Below are 17,120 nucleotides of genomic sequence, written 5' to 3' on the forward strand. Positions count from 1 at the left end.
TCTCTCTCTCTCTCTCTCTCTCTCTCTCTCTCTCTCTCTCTCTCTCTGTTTTTCTCTCCATCTCTCTCCCGTTCCTCTGTTCCCTGTCTGTCTATAGCTTGGAAACTCTCAGAAAATTCCGGCAAGTATTTTCCTTCTGTATTTCCTTCTCGTAGTGTCCAGTGATACTCACTAGAGAGTAGAGATCGGCCGATATTGTTTTTGTTTTTTTTGTGATATCCTAGCTCAGATGGAATAGTCATTCAAGTTTTCTGAGCTGCTTATTGTCAGTAAAACTTATTTTAAACCATTTTATTGGCAGTATGAACTTCAGTTTATGTAACTTTTTCAAATGTTATAATAATATGAATACTCATTTTAGGATCTATTAATTTATTCAAAAATTCATTAAAATGCAACTCACAAACAGTGACTTGATTTCACATATTCTATGACAATTATATTTTTATTACATTTCTGAATTAAAATACATTTAAATATTTATGGGGGTATTAAGTCAAAAATGTCACAGAGTATCACTTTCAAATGTTATAATAATATGAATACTCATTTTAGGATCTATTCATTTATTCAAAAATACATTAAAATGCAACTCACAAACAGTGACTTGAATTCACATATTCTATCACAATTTTTTAAAATTACATTTCTGAATTAAAATACATTTAAATGTTTATGGGGGTATTAAGTCAAAAATGTCAAGTTAATACAATTTTCCTGATATAATATATCGAAAGAAATTCTTGAAAGGAAAACCTTATTAAATAGTTTGGAATAGTTTTTTACTGTTACTATTATTTCTTAGAAATAAAGCATTGGAGCAATTTTGTTTAAATATTATAAATATCTAAAAAAAAAACGTTTGTCTAAATTAAAGTCATGTAATGATTCATGTGCAGACTCATAATTGGAAATCATAAATCGGAAATGATGTAATGGCCGACGAAGACCCTCGTAACAGTGTGTTGAAGTAAATAAGTCTCTTTAACTCTCAGATAATTTTATGTTTTGTTTTTTTTTAAATGGTAAGGTGAGTTCAAGTAATGATATTTATGAATAGCAATTCTTGATATTTGTTTAATTCTAAAAATATTTATTTAAAATACTGATATAAAGTGTACACGCAGATTAAGGGTGTAAGGAAAATATGTTTTTACTTTTTACTTGATGGTTACAGCGCATGACATTTTTGGAGTCATTAAATTTTAACTTGAAACCATTAAAAAATGGTATACTATAGTTTTTCAAAACCATATGAAACCAACATGAATACAAAGAGACATTTCTAAGAGCTTGGCACATGTGTTTTAAACTAGGTTTTTCCTTATCGGCCTATCTCTACTACTAGCACCTGCTCTACACTTACAGTACGCAAATTGCAGCCACCATAGAAAATAATGCATAAACACAGACTCTTCTATGTTTGCTTTGCATGTGTAAATGTTTCCCGGCTGAGTAAAGCAGTTTAGATGTGTTCTCTCCTTGCAACTTTAATGTGTTTGTCAACGGTATGAGTGTCATGAAGTGTCACATTTACTCACCGGGGCCGAGTCGTTCTGAATGTGTGTATACGTCTGAGAGCATCAGGAGATGTTTAATGGATGTTTTCCAGGAGGTTTGGAAGGTGAAACCGCAGAGGACATGAGTGTGACTCTTTGTGCTTTTATCTCCGCCCCTTCGCTCTCTGAATCATCTGGATGCTTTCAAAACCTCGTAAAGGGGCGGTTTAACAAAATACAGGCCTTGCTCTTTAGAAAGCATGTGCTCTGTATGTGTGTTGGGTCCACGTGTTCATGTCCAGGTGCGGATATGTGGTATGTGTGTGTCCCTTTTTAACTTTAACAGGACAGTGTAACTTCAAGGCTTCTAACGTTACTGTTCCGCAATAACAATCTGTGCTAATCACTTGTCTGCCACCAGATCTTGGCTTGTCCATGTGACAGCACATCTGCTAAACTATATTTTACACCCCTTAAACCGTATTTTACCACTTTTTTTTGTCTTTTTTCAACCTGACACCATCATAGAGATTGAGTTTAATGTAAATCAGTTGAAAATACAGTGGGCTCAAAATGTATTTGGATAGTTTGGCCGAATGTTATTGCATTAATAAAATATCAAAACCAAGTGATGTTCATTTTAAAGAAAGTCACTTTTCAAGTCACTTATAATTATTTACCAGAATTTTTTTTCCCCCTTCTCCATCTGTCATCTTTCTTGGCTCATGTGAATGCATAATTCATTAACGTTGCTTGTCTTTCAATTTACAACCAGCAGAAAACCTTAGATGAGAGTGCAATATTTTTATTCAAGGCTTGTTCTGTGAATAAAATATTGGTGACCTTTGACCCCTGTGGTTTTACCCTGTTTCTCTGCCTCTCTTTCCCTCCTTTCCTCGGTAAATCGCTCCCTCCTTTCCCTCTTTGCGGCATTTGACCCTTCAGAAGAAACTGGCAAGTACTGTTTTTCTCTCCCTTTTGTCTTTTCCTTCATGTTCGAACCTGGATGTAACGTCTGACCTCTCCCATGTTAAAGTCCGTCATCTGGTTTCAGAAAGAACAAACATACTCACAAACATACCCACATGCATAAATGTAGGAGAATGTATGTTGGAGAATATGATGAATTTGAAAGAGACATTTATTTATTTATAAACTATTGTTATATTTAAAATATATAATTATAGTGCAGAATCTTAAATATTTCTTGCTCTACATCTCAACTTTGCTTAGAATTTTTCATATTTGATGATTATTTTATTTTATTCTACTACTTTTAAAATCACTGTTCATGTATATTTTGAGATACATTTCTCTGTGCAAGAACATTTTGAACTTTCTCTCTCTGGGCCACCCGTATGTGAGGTCGTGTGCCTAAACAGCAGGGTGTCACTGCAGATGACCGCATTACTAGACAGAAGCTCAGAGACATATTTTCACAAGCTGTTGTGCAGCAGCCCGCTGTCTGTAGAGTTGTGTTTCATTGTCAGGTCATTATGAATGTACCTGTAAGTTTTGGGGTCTGTTTTTATTCTGTATATATCTGTATTGTATTATTTTCCGCTCTGTAATGACAGAACTTATTTGAAATGATCTTTGATCTGGCTGATTTCTGATATTTTCTTTCAGTTTCTGAAAGCCTGCAGGTGGACAAATTTGAAGAGTATGGATATACTTTAATAGCACCCAGGTCAGTTTCTTAAAGTGATAGTTCACCCAAAAATACTGTGATCGTTTACTCGCCTTCATGTTGTTCTGAGCTTTTATTTCTTTATTTCTTCTAAATGATTCTGAGAAATGTTCATTTTCCATGGTTTAGAGATTACTGCACAGACCTGAAAGCTCAGAGTAACAACATCACACAATTTCTCATCGACTTCAATGAATACATAGACAGAAAGACCCCCAACAACCCGCTGTGTGAGTATCTTCTGGAGCTTTCTGGGCTGCTGGTTCAAATCCAGAGCTGAGCTGAGGTCAGGGATTCATACCGCTAGTTTTAAGGTTCAGAGTTCATTTCCAGGACTGCTCACGGGGGAGTGAGCAGTTTATAAGGACATAATCTTGATTAAAACATAGCTACTTTTAGCTTAAAATAAAAAAAAGTTTATTCTTTTAGTAAAATGCAGAGATTGATATTGATACATCGGTAAGAAGAGAGAAAGATGTCAACTCACACAGCAATGTTAACTAACATTCTGAAATATACATAAAAAAAAAAAACACGTCATCAGTCCATAGTATGAATATCACAGCCCTGATAAAGATGCCAAAACTAAATACTAATATAAAACTAATTTTGATTAATTTAATCAGGATTCAAAGTTGCTGCACTTTAAAATAGTATTCTAAAAATTAATACAATGCATATTAAAATAATAACATTACACATTTTTAATACATTTTCAAAATTTGTGGATAAAGAGTTTTTATCATAGTCTTATAAATATAATGACTAAATATTGCAATTGCATATTTTAGGACATTTTTATAATTTCTAATACAGTATTTTAAATATTATTCATTTCACATTTTACTACTTTTTTAAATCAATTGCAATCAATTTGAGTTAGGCGAAAGCTTCTATTCACAATTACACTACTTCTACTGTGTTTTAAAACAACTCGTCCACATCAAAAGCAATCCTTAAATTAGGGGTTTTGTGTATTTCAGTTTGAGTCTAATTATATTTATTGTTCTCTTGTTGACCGTGTTAATGCTAAGTAAGCCTCCTCCCTTTGCCCGCACACACAGACACCCCCCTCCCCTCACCTTCCTCTCCGCGGGCCGCTTTGATCTCATCAGGATCAGTTGGTGCTGCGGTAATCACTTGGTTTGGTGCACATGTGTTGAATGTGTAGGTTTGGCTGTAATACTTTATACCTATGAACCCGCCCCAACCCCCCAATTCTGCACCAATTACCCCGTGTGAAAGAAGAAAAGCAGGACATGTCACAGGAAAAAAAAGAGAGAAAAAATATGTGCCAATACATTGGTAAAATAAAATTTAATTAAACATTTTATTAAATTAAATTAAATAACACATTTAATTTAAATATTAAATTTAATTTAATTTCCAAAAGTTTTTCTATTTCAAATATCCAACAGAACAAAAATTCACTCACATTAACCAACAGACAATAATTTTGACTCATTCAGTTATGTTGTTGTCTGTTTTGTTTTGTTTTTATCTCAAAGAATAAAACTTCCTCATGAGCATAGACAATAAAATTTTGTAACCAGCAAAACATTGCACACTCATTTTTGTGGCTATTTGTCACAGAGGCCTGGTATTTTAAGTCCACGATTTCCTCGCTGTCAAACACAGGCGGATCAGTTGAATTGTGTTCTTGCGCTGCTCTCAATCAGGTCCTAATGAAAAGCATGCAGCGTGCAGAGGGGGGCAGAATAAAGTCGTACACCAGCTGCTCTTTCTGAAGTGTGTGTGTGTTTTGTCGTAAAGGCTTTGTGGTAACGAACTGCAGTGCGATGTTATAAAACACTCTAACGTTCTGAACATGCCTGCACCAACAAAAAAAAACCTTTGAACACTTACTGCCGTTTCATACAGTCGAAGAATACAATCGTGTTCCACGTCTCGGAAAATTAATCTGCGTGTTACTTTCCCGACATGTCTCACCGCCTCATTTTTGCGTAGCTGTCTCGCTCTCTTTTTATGAAGTTCTACTTCTTTATGACTTTGGCATCGGTTGCCTCAAAGGTCAGAATGTGAAGCCTGTTCTTATTCATGACCAACAGGTGTTTATGCATTTATCAAGTCAAAGGTGAAGCTTATAATGACGTAAAGCTTTGTTCTGTGCCTATTGATCTTCCATTAGATTTTGCTCCTGTAGTGTGAGAGTCATTTTGATACTTGTCATGTCAAAGCGATGGTAAAGGGATGGCGAGATGTCGATAGAAGCCTATTTTTTATGTATGGTTCCTCAGGTAATATGGAGCTAATAAACAGACTGCTGCTGGACGCTGGCATCACCGCTGAACTGGCCAAATACTGGAGCGAACAGGGACTGTGAGTTGCACTGAATTATAAATTCAAAATGCACAAGGCCAAGTGAATTTATTTTCTGTCGTCATTTACTCTCCTCATGTTGGTCCAAACCTGTATGCTGCTTTTTTCCATGCAATGAAAGCATATATGCTGTCAAGTTCCAAAATGGACAAAAGAGCATCATAAAAATTGTCTTTTAAGGTGCTATATTTTCCTTATAGGAGTTTGGCCACTGTATGCTTTTGTTGTATGGAAAAGAGCAGCATGCACATTCTGCTAAGCATCTCCTTTTGTGTTCCAGAGAAGAAAGAAAATCACATAAGGAGCATAGATGATAAATGATGATAGAATTTTTCAGTGAACTTCTATTTTTTTTTCTATTTTAAGAGCAGTTTTTTTTTCTGTCTAATTTGGTTTATTTACATTTGTGGTTTTCAGGAATGAGAGAATCAAGGCTAAGTTTGTGGCGACAGACGGCGGTGTCACTAGAGTCTATCCTGCGAGGTACTATTATGTTTTTAAGCTTTAGAGAGGAGATACCAGGCAGGCTTATGGGATTTAGACAAAAATTATCGTGCTTTGTGTGTGTGTGTGTGTGTGTGTGCGTTTTTGTGACATATGAGGACACAAATTTGTATAATGACATGGGTATGACATAGGTATTACAAGGAGAAGGTGACTTATGAGGACATTACCCCATGTCCCCATTTTTCAAAATGCTTATAAATCATACAGAGTGAGTTTTTTTGAGAAAGTAAAAATGCAGAAAGTTCCCTGTAAGGGGTAGGTTTAGGTGTAGGGTTGGTGTAGGGCAATAGCACATACAGTTTGTACAGTATAAAAACCATTACGCCTATGGAATGTCCCCACAATTCACAAAAACTAACCTGTGTGTGTGTGTGTGTTCTGCAGTGCTGGTTCAGAATGGACTGAGCAGGCAGAAACATACAAGTCTAGTTTCTACAAGAGAAGTCTGGACAACAATGTTTATATATTTACTTCAGCACCAAATGCAAACAATGGTAAGTATGTGTTTGTGATTATTATACAGCAATATCCCATTTTTCCTTTTGGATTTAATGGATATTTTCTGTCCTCTCTTTATCAGAAACTCAAGATTCAGTTTTGGTGAGCAGAGCGATGGACCTGAGAGTTGATGAATTCATGCTGAAGCCAGCAGGTAAGAGTCTGACGTTATAGTTTTATTAGATACCATGGGAATATACAGTACTGTAGATAATCACTGGGACCGAAAGACAGAAGAAAGCATGTAGTGATAAACCAATATAACAGCCTGGTCAAGTAATCAAACAGTATTTTGAGATTATCAACATTTACCAGAAGTGGCCAGTTCAGAAAGCTACCAATAGCGTAATCAAAGTTGATTTTCTGTTTTGACAATTAATTTTTGTTTGATTGTGTGATTATGAATTGATGCAAAATTTAAAACTAAACTACTTTTGGTTGAATGTTTCAGTGGTTGGAGTAAAACTGGATGTACTGACTTGGATGGAAAGCTTCATCAACGCTACGATTACGCCCAATGTGAGTGCAAGGAATTAGCTACCTGTATTTATGTTAACTGTAGTGCAGGTTAGAAGGATGGTTGAGAATATTGTCAGTTTGCCATTTGTATGAATTAGGTATGCAGTGATGAATGTTATGGTTAATACTGAATAGACAATAAATGGACGATTTTCAAAATCAAAATTCAAAATAAACACTAAAACTAAATTCATTTTTCTAAATGCTACAGGTGAACTTAGGCATCACAACATTGTAAGGCACAGTTTGAAAAACTAATATTCATTTTGAGATTTGCATTTACATTTAATAGTGTTATTATTGTTGATGTTTTTAAAGATTAATTTCAAGTGAGCATTAGATGATGGCAAAGGTGATCTAAATATAAAAAACGAGCATGCACAACAATTAAATACCCAATATGAGTCAGTATGTCAATTGTCCACTGATACCCATACATTTTTTAAATCTCTAATATTGCCTACAGACAAATTCATATTAGAGTTGCACAAAAATATCAAAACTATATTGGTTAACCAATACAGTTTTGATATTTTTGTACAACTCTAATATGAATTTGTCTGTATTTTTACTCTTCCTGCACAGTGTGTTGGTGAAATCTGTGGGTGCAGGAGGAGCGATGTCGTAAGATCATATTTATGTGACTACTTGTGTTAGATCTAAAGAGATGTTATTATCTATATTATATACACTACTCTTTAAAAGTTTGGAGTCAGTAAGATTTTTTTTTTTTTTTTTGAAAGAAGTCTCTTATGCCCATCAAGGCGGTATTAGTTTTCTCAAATATACAGTAAAAATAGTAATATTGTGAAAGGAATACCATTCAAAATAACAGTTTTCTATTTTAGTATATTTTAAAATGTTATTTATCTCTGTGATGGAAAAGCTGAACTTTCAGCATCATTACTCCAGTCTTCAGTGTCACATGAGCCTAAAATGCTGATTTGCTGCTCAAGAAACATTTCTTATTATTTTCACTGTTAAAAATGGTTGCGCTGCTTATGATTTTTGTGGAAACCGTGAAATCTTTTTTCAGGATTCTTTGATGAATGTAAAGTTGTTTGAAAATAGAAATCCTTTGTAACAATATAAATGTCTTTTATTGTCACTTTCGACCAGTTTAACGCATCCCTGCTGAGTAAAAGTATTAATTTCTTTAAAAAAAAAAACTTACTGACCACAAACTTACTTTAAATTACACTAAAACTGTATTTATCTTTTTCTCTCAAAGAATCTGGACTGCTTTCTTCTGGACGATGGAGGCTTCCTTGTCATGACCAATAAGGAACTCTCTATGGTGTGCCTCTCTTCCTACGCAATCAGCAGCTCTCCATTTTGCTTCCATTCCACATTCCCCTTCTTTGACCCCTGGAGAGCGCCCACCCAACCCCACCTGCACCCCGCCGGCAACAGCAGTAGAGTAAATGTTTAAAGTTAGGCTCAGCAAGGAAAACCAATCAGAGCGGAGTGTGTGCAGGATAAATCACGGCCGGAGTGTTTGGCAGCAGGGCTGAAGCCAAGGGGGACCCATTGTGCCCTAAATCCCGTCTCCTCCACTCTGTGTGGGCAGACTCTCCAGGGGTCGGCTAGAACCGCACATTCATTATGGCTGTTATTGCACAGGGAGCGGCGGCCGTTCTGTACACTCTAGGATTTATATCGCCTTTGGACTGACTTATAGTCTTGGATGCACACACTCTTACATTCTTACGTGCAATACAAAGCTGGAAGTTAAGCTGTGTGTGTTCGTAACAGTAACCAGAACAGGGGCATTTTTTAAATTCCTCACACACCCGCAGTCGGTATCACACCTCAGAGATTTTCTGGGCTCACAGACAACTAAACAGAAGTACACTAAATCTGATCAAATCCTTTGGATGTTCATTTGGAGATGTCGGCAAAGTTTTGTGGGAGGATTTCGGTAGGAATGGAAATTTTACATGATGGGAAAAAAAATTCCCCACACAGATTTCACAACAGGGATTTCACAAGTTCATCACGTTGACCAATAGAAGGCTGCTTGATTTGAAAGTGACCGTTTGAGCTGAGACAATAGACAATAGATTTTTTTTTACGTGATTTTTATTTTTTTTTAGTCTGTAGTAATTATAATTATTCCTATATAATAGCAATAAAAGTCTATGATGCCCCCTATCTCTAAGTAATCATGTTTGTGAATTGTCTGTTTTCAGATCGGACAGTTTTTCGGTATGATTGACCCCACCCTAATGAGAAATCTGATAAATGAATCCCTGTTCTCAGTCAACATAACCTACAACTACCAGGCTCTCTGTGAACCCACCACAGAATCTAAAGCTGCCGCTGGTCTCAGATCAGTCTACGTGGTGAGTTTCATCTTCTTTGAATTCATTTCAGTTTCTTATGACAAAAAATAAAGTCAGTTTAACCCCTCACAATAACTGGTTTTCGTGTAATCTGAAAAGTGTTTTGGCAAAGTTATCACCTGTAAATAAGGATTTGCTTACATAGCACATTTTCACCAGACTATAAAGTTTAGTCATGCGATTAGTGAACTTCATATTATTGTTCCATATCACACTGATAAGTTATCCTCACGATACCCTCTCTGATCTTTGTGACTTGAACGATTTCGGCCTTGTCTTACATGCTGACTAAATCTCTCACAACACAGAGAGTCAACCATGAATCATCACAAAGAGACACTTCCTCGCTCTCATGCTAATCAGAGCAGTGTGTGTGGCAGCTAATGGTCCCCTGAGCTCATTCGTTTAGCCTTGTTTGTGGATTTAAGCTTGCATCTGCTGAGCTTTCGTCTAATATCTCCCGTATTGTTTGGCACCGGGTCCTTTCTGTCTGGCAGGGTCGTAATAGGGCCCCCTGCCAATAAAAATCAGGATGTTTTGGTGCTTCTCAGCTCCGGATATGCAACTTGCAAAGTTAGAGAAGAATGTCTGAGAGAATAAGAGTTTAAGGTGCCAACATCTTAGAGTTTATGCTGATTTTAATGGGGATGGTACATCACAAGGACATTTTAGGTGGCCCTAGTGCCCTGTGTAGGTTTAAAACATGTTGTTTGTCCCTTTTAGCCCACCATAGCTGACATCCTGAACATTGGTTGGTGGGCTTCTGCAGCAGCCTGGTAAGTGAATTGAAATGATGCCTTATGTAACTTTCCCAGTTCACACAAAAATCACACTAACCCTCATGTTCCAAACCTTTCTTTTGTGAGAAAACAAGAGGTGATATATATATTTTAAAGTGCTTCATTTTATGTTTTGTTGTGTTTTACAAGTGAATAGGATTGTTATGGAACCCAAAGACTTCCATTATACGGACAAAAACATTGTTCTTATCAAAATCAATATTTCTTCTGATTTCTCCAGGTCAATATTGCAGCAGTTGTTTGTCAGCATCACATTTCCTAATTTCCTTGAGGCAGGTAAGATCCCGACGTTAGTAATTTATTGCTCTGAAACGATGATCAAGCCACTGCAATTTGGCAAGATGCCTGTTTTCATTGTCGTCTGGTGTACTGCCAAAACTACAGTGCTAATGAGTGCTAATGTCGAATTCATGTGCGACCACAAAGTGTGACCACATATTCTATTTCAGAATGTCAAAGACTATAAATGTGATAGGGGCATGGTGTTAATTTTGACTGTATTCTGTGTACTTTGGGAAATTTTGATTTTATTTTGATTTTTTTATTGACTGATTGACCGTTCAGTGGGTGTTATTTAGCCACTGAATCAACAGTAATTCAAATAAGCACTTAAAGTATTGTAGCTCATGGCAATTGAATAGCGATTGTGTTTTGTTCACAGCGGACCTAGATGAGGACCTGTCTGAAAAACCATCTAAAGAGAGTTGCATCAAAGAGCAGAAACAGTATTTCTTTGGGAACAATGAGACAACTTTTAAGGGGACTGTGGATTGTCAGAACTGCTCCAGGTGAGACTTATATGGAACTTAATCGTGGAATTAATTATTTATTTATTTTTTTGGTTGTCAGTTTAATGTGATAAAGTTTCAATATAAAACATATTGATTGCTCCTGACCTTTAAATACGTTTACCTACAAACAAAGCAGTTATCTTTATTTGAAAAAAATCGTATATTGATTATTATAATTATAATTATAACTATTTATTTACTTATTTAAATTATTATTATTTATTTATTTAAATGGCATATCATGTAACAATAAATAAATATGAAATAAAATAAAATGAAACATGCAATTATATAATTCTGTAACTTATGTTTTCTCTTTATATAGATGGCATATCATGTAACAATAAGTAAATTAAATTGAATTTTTTTATGTAATTATATTACATTTTAATTAGTCATCACCCAGTTCTTATTGATCAAGGTGATCTTTATCACAGGTGAATTGTGCCCATTAGTATGTACATATTTTTGTGTTTTTGTTTTCAGGCAGTTCATAGCTGAAAAGCTTCCGAAGACAAATCTGGTGCTTATTGTTGCAGACCCGCTAATTCATTGCCATACTAGTGAAAAAGGTTTCTCCCAGGAAGAAAAGCCTTGTATCCTTCATTCATGCACAAACAAACCTACTGTTTGGTATTGAGAAACTTAGTGATGATTACTAGCGTTGGGAAGGAAATTCAGAAATAACTAGAAGTAGCTTTTCCAGTAAATGCATTGCGTCTCACAATTTCACACACAAAAAAATGAAGAATCTCTCTCTCTCTCTCTCAATTTCAATTTCAATTTAAGAGTGCTTTATTGGCATGACAAAAATTATACATTTGTCTCTCTCTCTCTCTCTCCCTCTCTCTCTCTCTCTCTCTGTCATTTTAGCTAATCGGTTCGTTCGAACAGCTGATTTCAGTGAACTGGAAAAATGGTTGATCAGTTCTCAAGTCATTACCCAACATGTTTATCTCATCAAATGTCCCATTTTCCTTGGAAATACGTGACTTATGATGGTTAAATAGGTTGCAAAGTTTTACTTTGACTTTAAAATTGTGCGATGCTGATATTTTTGGTACTTTACTAAATAAACCAGCAATCGTATGTTTCCATACAAATCACATTTTACAAATTCATTGCGTTTTCACATGATATCAGATTGTGCTGATTTGTATCCTGAACTTGGTCTCACAGCTCCAGGTCCAGATCCCTGCAAGATAGCCCAGAATCCACGCTATCGGAAAGGTCCGACACAGTGCTTTGACAACAATGCAAGTGTAAGTCACCCAAACACCTCAAAATCCCACAACAGATCGAGACCAAACTAGCAGTCAGCATGACTTAATGTGCATCGTGCCTAGATCTCACTTTTTTTTTTTCCTGCTCTCATTTCAGTCATTACCTGAGATCTACCACACTGAGACTCAGTATGAGAGTCATTGAGTCATGATCAACATAAAGAAACTCTGATATTGGTCTCTGTGTGATAGATCTTGGTTTGGGAGAGCGTGGCTTTGTTTGACATGTTCTAATCTCACACAAACATACATTTCATGGCCTAAAGAATGTGGACACCTTTTTTTTAATTAAAGGGGTGGTTGACTGGTTTTTTTATAGGCTTGATTGTGTTTATGGGGTGCAGTCTAACATGTGTTAATGCTTGATGAACGCTGCTTTAAAACATTGATTTTGAATTTTGTGAATCCATTAGAATCGTTAGAAGACAGAATCATGATTCATATATGAATAGATTTTTATGTGCACCTCTAGTTTTCTCTTCCTCTTCTCTAAAGCAGCGCAGCATGGCCTCGCCCCCTTTGCTGCGTGTTCCCGGAGGCGGGGTTTATGTAAAATTCTGGGTTCTTGACGTAACGGACCCGGGAAGTAACTCATTGTAGTCCCTTACCTGCCGTTTTTGTAGGCATTAAACTGCCAGAATTTTAAAAGACGATATCTCCGTTTGCATTGAACTTTCAGCTTTGTAACTTTGCAGATATTGTTTATGATCAAACAGCAACATTACACACTAACTAACATTAAAAAAGTGAAATCGCAATCAACCACCCCTTTAACTGGCTTGGGTGTTTCAGATACAACAGGTGCATAAAATCAAGCGTATGGTTATCCAGTCACATTTTTGAAGATGTGAAGAGTCTAGTATGGAAGAACTTGACTGGCCTGCACAAAACCAAGACATGAACCCCATTCAGCACTTTTGGAATGAATTTGAACAAGCTGAGCTTCCTATTTATGTCCATGGTTTTGAATTTAAATGTTCAACTAGTACATATGAGAGGGATGTTCAGGTGTCCACATACTTTTGACCAAGTAGTGTATCTTTATCTAAACACACCTACTTTTCCTGCTCTGGATTTTTTACTTACAGAATTAACGCTTTTTGGCTCAAGCACTTGTTCATGTGTTGCTTAAACTTCTGACAGTCAAACATTTTTCTGCATGACTCTTCCTCTCTCTTTCTCTCTTTCTCTCGTGCTGTGTATTTGGCTGGGTAATGTATGTTAGGATGAGACCGTGTGTAGGAGAAATGCAAGCTCTCCACTGCTCTCCTCTCTGCTCATGTTACTGCTGCCAGTGTTCATGTGCTGTCTCGGGTCAGTCCATCTCTCTATCTCCCTCTCTCTCTCTCTATTTATTTTATTTATTTATTGGTTTACTTATTTATATCGATCTATCTGTCTTGTCTGCCAAATTAGAAGTAAATTCACTAAACACTTGTCACTTTTGTTTGTTGTATTTCATCGTATTCAGGTCTCCGCAAATTTGCTTAAACAGCCGCTATCTGCAGTGATTTAGCTCTGCACTTTGGCCATTTAAATTGTCTTTTTTTCTTTTCAAGCACACCTTTCAATGGAAATTTCTTTCATTACCTGAATTCCTTTAGTGAATCAACTGCTAAAACCGCACTGGCAGTTTGTGCAAGTACACAAGGCTATCAACAGGCACATTTCTGTCCTTTATGTCTACATGTTCCACTCTAATTTTTCTATTTTTTTTTTATTATTATTATTTGTTTCTGTATAATTCAGATTAATGTCTTTCTCTCATGCATTTAATTTTGCATGAGTCAAACTAATTAGCTTAGCTGTTGCTTCTTACAGCTTCTTAAACTGCTGATGTAACTCTCACGCTTGACTAATTCACCAGCTGCAATTAATAAATGATCAACAGCATATCACAGCATATTTAATCATTAATTTAAAAAAATTTAAAAAATGAATAAAAATAAAGCTTTTAGATTGATTGTAGTGGGATAAATGTTTTATGATGTGTTCACATAATGTCACAATTACTGTAATTAATCATATATAGTATGCTAAATATAAATTTTCTGCTGCTATATATGTGTGTGTGTGTGTGTGTTTAAAACTATGAGTTTAATTATGCAAAAGGAAATTATGGAAAAAAACTATGTAGTAAATAAAAACTTTGTAGTCATTGATTATAATATTGAGACCGTATTTGTATATGTTTTAATATTTTTCAAAATATTTTTTCAGTCAGTCGATCAATATCACAATCAAATATAATACATATATAATCTCTATATTTAAAACATTATGTAAAAAATATGCATAAGGTAATTATGGAAACAGAAACAAAAAAAATAATGGTCATTGATAATAATAGCCAATACATATTTCTATGTATTTAATATTTTGCAATAAACTTTCATTGGCTATTGTCTATGGAGAAAATCAATGGGATTTTTTCCCTCTGGAATCCTAATTTTGCGCTTTATTACAAGTTTGCAAAGACATAAAGTTTTACTTCACATTATTACGGTAATTCCCACACTATGTGATCACACCATTAGTTCCCCAGCAGACTTATTGGCTTTCTCTTGTTGGCATGGCAACAGGAACAGAACGAGGATTGCGGTGGAGCGTCGGGTCTGAGTCCATCAATCGTGTCCATGGTCATTCTGCAGCTGCCGCTGCTCTGGCTTCTAATTGGAAGAGGACACTTCCTCTCGTGACCTCAGCATGGAGATGCCACACCCCCTCACGATGCCAAAACATACCAGATCCAGCTGCACATTTGATCGTTCATCCGGACTCCCACGCTACAGCCCAGCACATGGAGGGAGAGGCTCTGACCCAGGAAGTACAAAACCCAAGCCGCGATCACTCACAGCCTTTAAGGTCAAAGTAGGTCGGAGATGATATATGAGCAACGACCTTTGACATTTGACCTGTGAGGTCAGACTCTCTCCACATGAGCGACGGGGTGGGCAGACCTTGACACTTCATCGTCACTTCGCTATGAAGATACGTCCTGTCTTTAAAACAAACAAAAAAAAAGATCCAGTCACAACACTGCCAACCAAAGTTTCGCCCTTTACCGGTGTGATGCCTTCAACATATTTACACGGCTTATTCCTCTGTATTACAAACTGTTTATATGTGACTTTTATGGCCTCGTCACGTTTGCCCTGCTGAGATCTTTAATGGACCCCTCCGGGTCGGGTCAAAATTCAACCCTGTTTGTGGTCTGCAGCTCATTACTGAAAAAAAAGGACAAATGAGCTTGTGACCCAATGCAAAAGTCTCTTGTTTTTCCCAGTGGTCTCCACCTCTGTGCCTCGGGAATATTGGTTTCATTTCTGAACGCTGTTTCGAGTGAACAATCCCTCCCTCCATTAGTCCGCGGGTACCCGTATTTGCTATCACACGGTGATTTTTATCCGCCCATAGTGCATTTCAAACATGCACTGCTGCCAAACGTTACCCTGTGTGTGGTCTTGCTGTACTTTGCACTTGATGCCAAGCAGGTCGTGTGGCCAAACAGCCCTTTGGTTCTTATTTAGGGCTTTTTAAATGACAGCCGATTCACAAAAGCTCGCAAATGTATGCGTCCTGGCTGTGAATATGAAGAGAAAACCCCGCTGTTGCATGTGTGTGTTTTTTTTTCTTTTTTGGTGCATTACCTGTTTATTTTAGATTAAGTTATTTTAAATGAGCAAAGAGTTTTCTGCTGTATGTTTAATGTCGAGTTTTATGTGCTATATTTAATGTATGTGTGTGGATATGCAGATGCTAAAGGGTGAAAGGCGTTTATGACATAGTTGCTCTTTCCCACACTTTAATATCATCTGGAGAACTCAAAAAGGTGGGAAGAAAATGATCTAATGTTTACAGATATTTTGAGACACTCAAGAGTTTTTATAAGAAATGTTGCCCCTGGTTGTGCCTCTGCTGTGTCATTTTTCACTTTAATGTCAGAGGCAGAGCTCTGTCAGCCTTTCTTTCCTGTCAATGTGCCTTGATGTGAATGGATTCAGATAAAAATAAGTGAATGAATATCACAATGTGCAATCTGACCCTGATCACTCTGCAGAAAAATGCCAAATATCGTCATTCTGATCTGACCAAAATGAACCTTCTGTCTCTTTAAGAGATCCTGACTGGATCTTTGTGCCTCAGTGAAATCTGGGCCATTTATGAAATAATTAAGACTTTGAGAAGAGACAAGAATAATTACGGAAGCTCTGAACTACTCATAAAATGAACGCGTTTTTAAAATGTTTTTCAGCTTTATATTTGTTTATAATAATAATATATTTTATTTTAATTACTTTAGTTTATTTATTCATTTTGTTATTATTATTACCACTACTTCTACTGATACTTTGTTTAAATTAAATATAAAAATATGAAATAAAAGTAGGTGAAATTTATAGAGAAAAAATTGGGGGGAATGTGACTCCAATTATAAATGATTACTTGTTACATGTTATGTCTGTGAAAAAGCAAAGCAAATTTGTTTTGTTTTGGTTTTCTATTCAGTTATTAAGTAATGCTCAGTTATTCAGCATTCAGTTATTTTTCAGTTAACCAAGTTATTTTTATTTTGAAGTGAAGGAGGGATGCCTGATGCTTATCCAATACCTAATATATTCAATATTGTATTGATTATGAATTATGATTAATTAAAAGCAAACAGATGGTTTCTGCAAGTTATTAATGGCCGCTGAACCTTATTTGCATTGGTTTTGGCTTAGTGTATACATGTACAAAGTCGTTTGGGTCTCTGTCAGCACTGATTACCATCATTGTGTTGTTTCTAATTTTAGAAGCGTAGACAAACAGGAAATTAAAAGACATGAAGACACACAACATCAAATC

The 17,120-nt window shown here is 36.0% G+C and overlaps 1 protein-coding gene across 3 annotated transcripts in view; it reads left to right on the top strand.

The window, feature by feature from the left end:
• Positions 1 to 16,511, top strand: part of LOC107732991 (voltage-dependent calcium channel subunit alpha-2/delta-1-like) — a 77,249-nt gene extending 60,738 nt beyond the window's left edge. The window contains exons 23-40 of one of the 3 annotated variants that reach the window (XM_016544479.1): positions 98 to 121; positions 2,445 to 2,453; positions 3,129 to 3,189; positions 3,319 to 3,419; positions 5,448 to 5,529; positions 5,947 to 6,012; positions 6,421 to 6,530; positions 6,617 to 6,688; positions 6,986 to 7,053; positions 7,639 to 7,677; positions 8,285 to 8,350; positions 9,246 to 9,398; positions 10,122 to 10,174; positions 10,419 to 10,474; positions 10,860 to 10,986; positions 11,476 to 11,585; positions 12,169 to 12,251; positions 14,855 to 16,511. In XM_016544479.1, the coding sequence (XP_016399965.1) occupies positions 98 to 121; positions 2,445 to 2,453; positions 3,129 to 3,189; positions 3,319 to 3,419; positions 5,448 to 5,529; positions 5,947 to 6,012; positions 6,421 to 6,530; positions 6,617 to 6,688; positions 6,986 to 7,053; positions 7,639 to 7,677; positions 8,285 to 8,350; positions 9,246 to 9,398; positions 10,122 to 10,174; positions 10,419 to 10,474; positions 10,860 to 10,986; positions 11,476 to 11,585; positions 12,169 to 12,251; positions 14,855 to 14,971 (1,397 nt within the window). In that variant the 3' untranslated portion in view covers positions 14,972 to 16,511. The remainder of the gene's footprint in view (positions 1 to 97; positions 122 to 2,444; positions 2,454 to 3,128; positions 3,190 to 3,318; positions 3,420 to 5,447; positions 5,530 to 5,946; positions 6,013 to 6,420; positions 6,531 to 6,616; positions 6,689 to 6,985; positions 7,054 to 7,638; positions 7,678 to 8,284; positions 8,351 to 9,245; positions 9,399 to 10,121; positions 10,175 to 10,418; positions 10,475 to 10,859; positions 10,987 to 11,475; positions 11,586 to 12,168; positions 12,252 to 14,854) is intronic. The other 2 variants (XM_016544481.1, XM_016544480.1) reach the window with 2 other exon arrangements.
• Positions 16,512 to 17,120: the final 609 nt, after the last annotated feature.

This window comes from Sinocyclocheilus rhinocerous, unplaced genomic scaffold (assembly GCF_001515625.1).
Source record: "Sinocyclocheilus rhinocerous isolate Xijiao unplaced genomic scaffold, SAMN03320098_v1.1 scaffold400, whole genome shotgun sequence".
In the NCBI taxonomy this organism is placed as follows: domain Eukaryota; kingdom Metazoa; phylum Chordata; class Actinopteri; order Cypriniformes; family Cyprinidae; genus Sinocyclocheilus; species Sinocyclocheilus rhinocerous.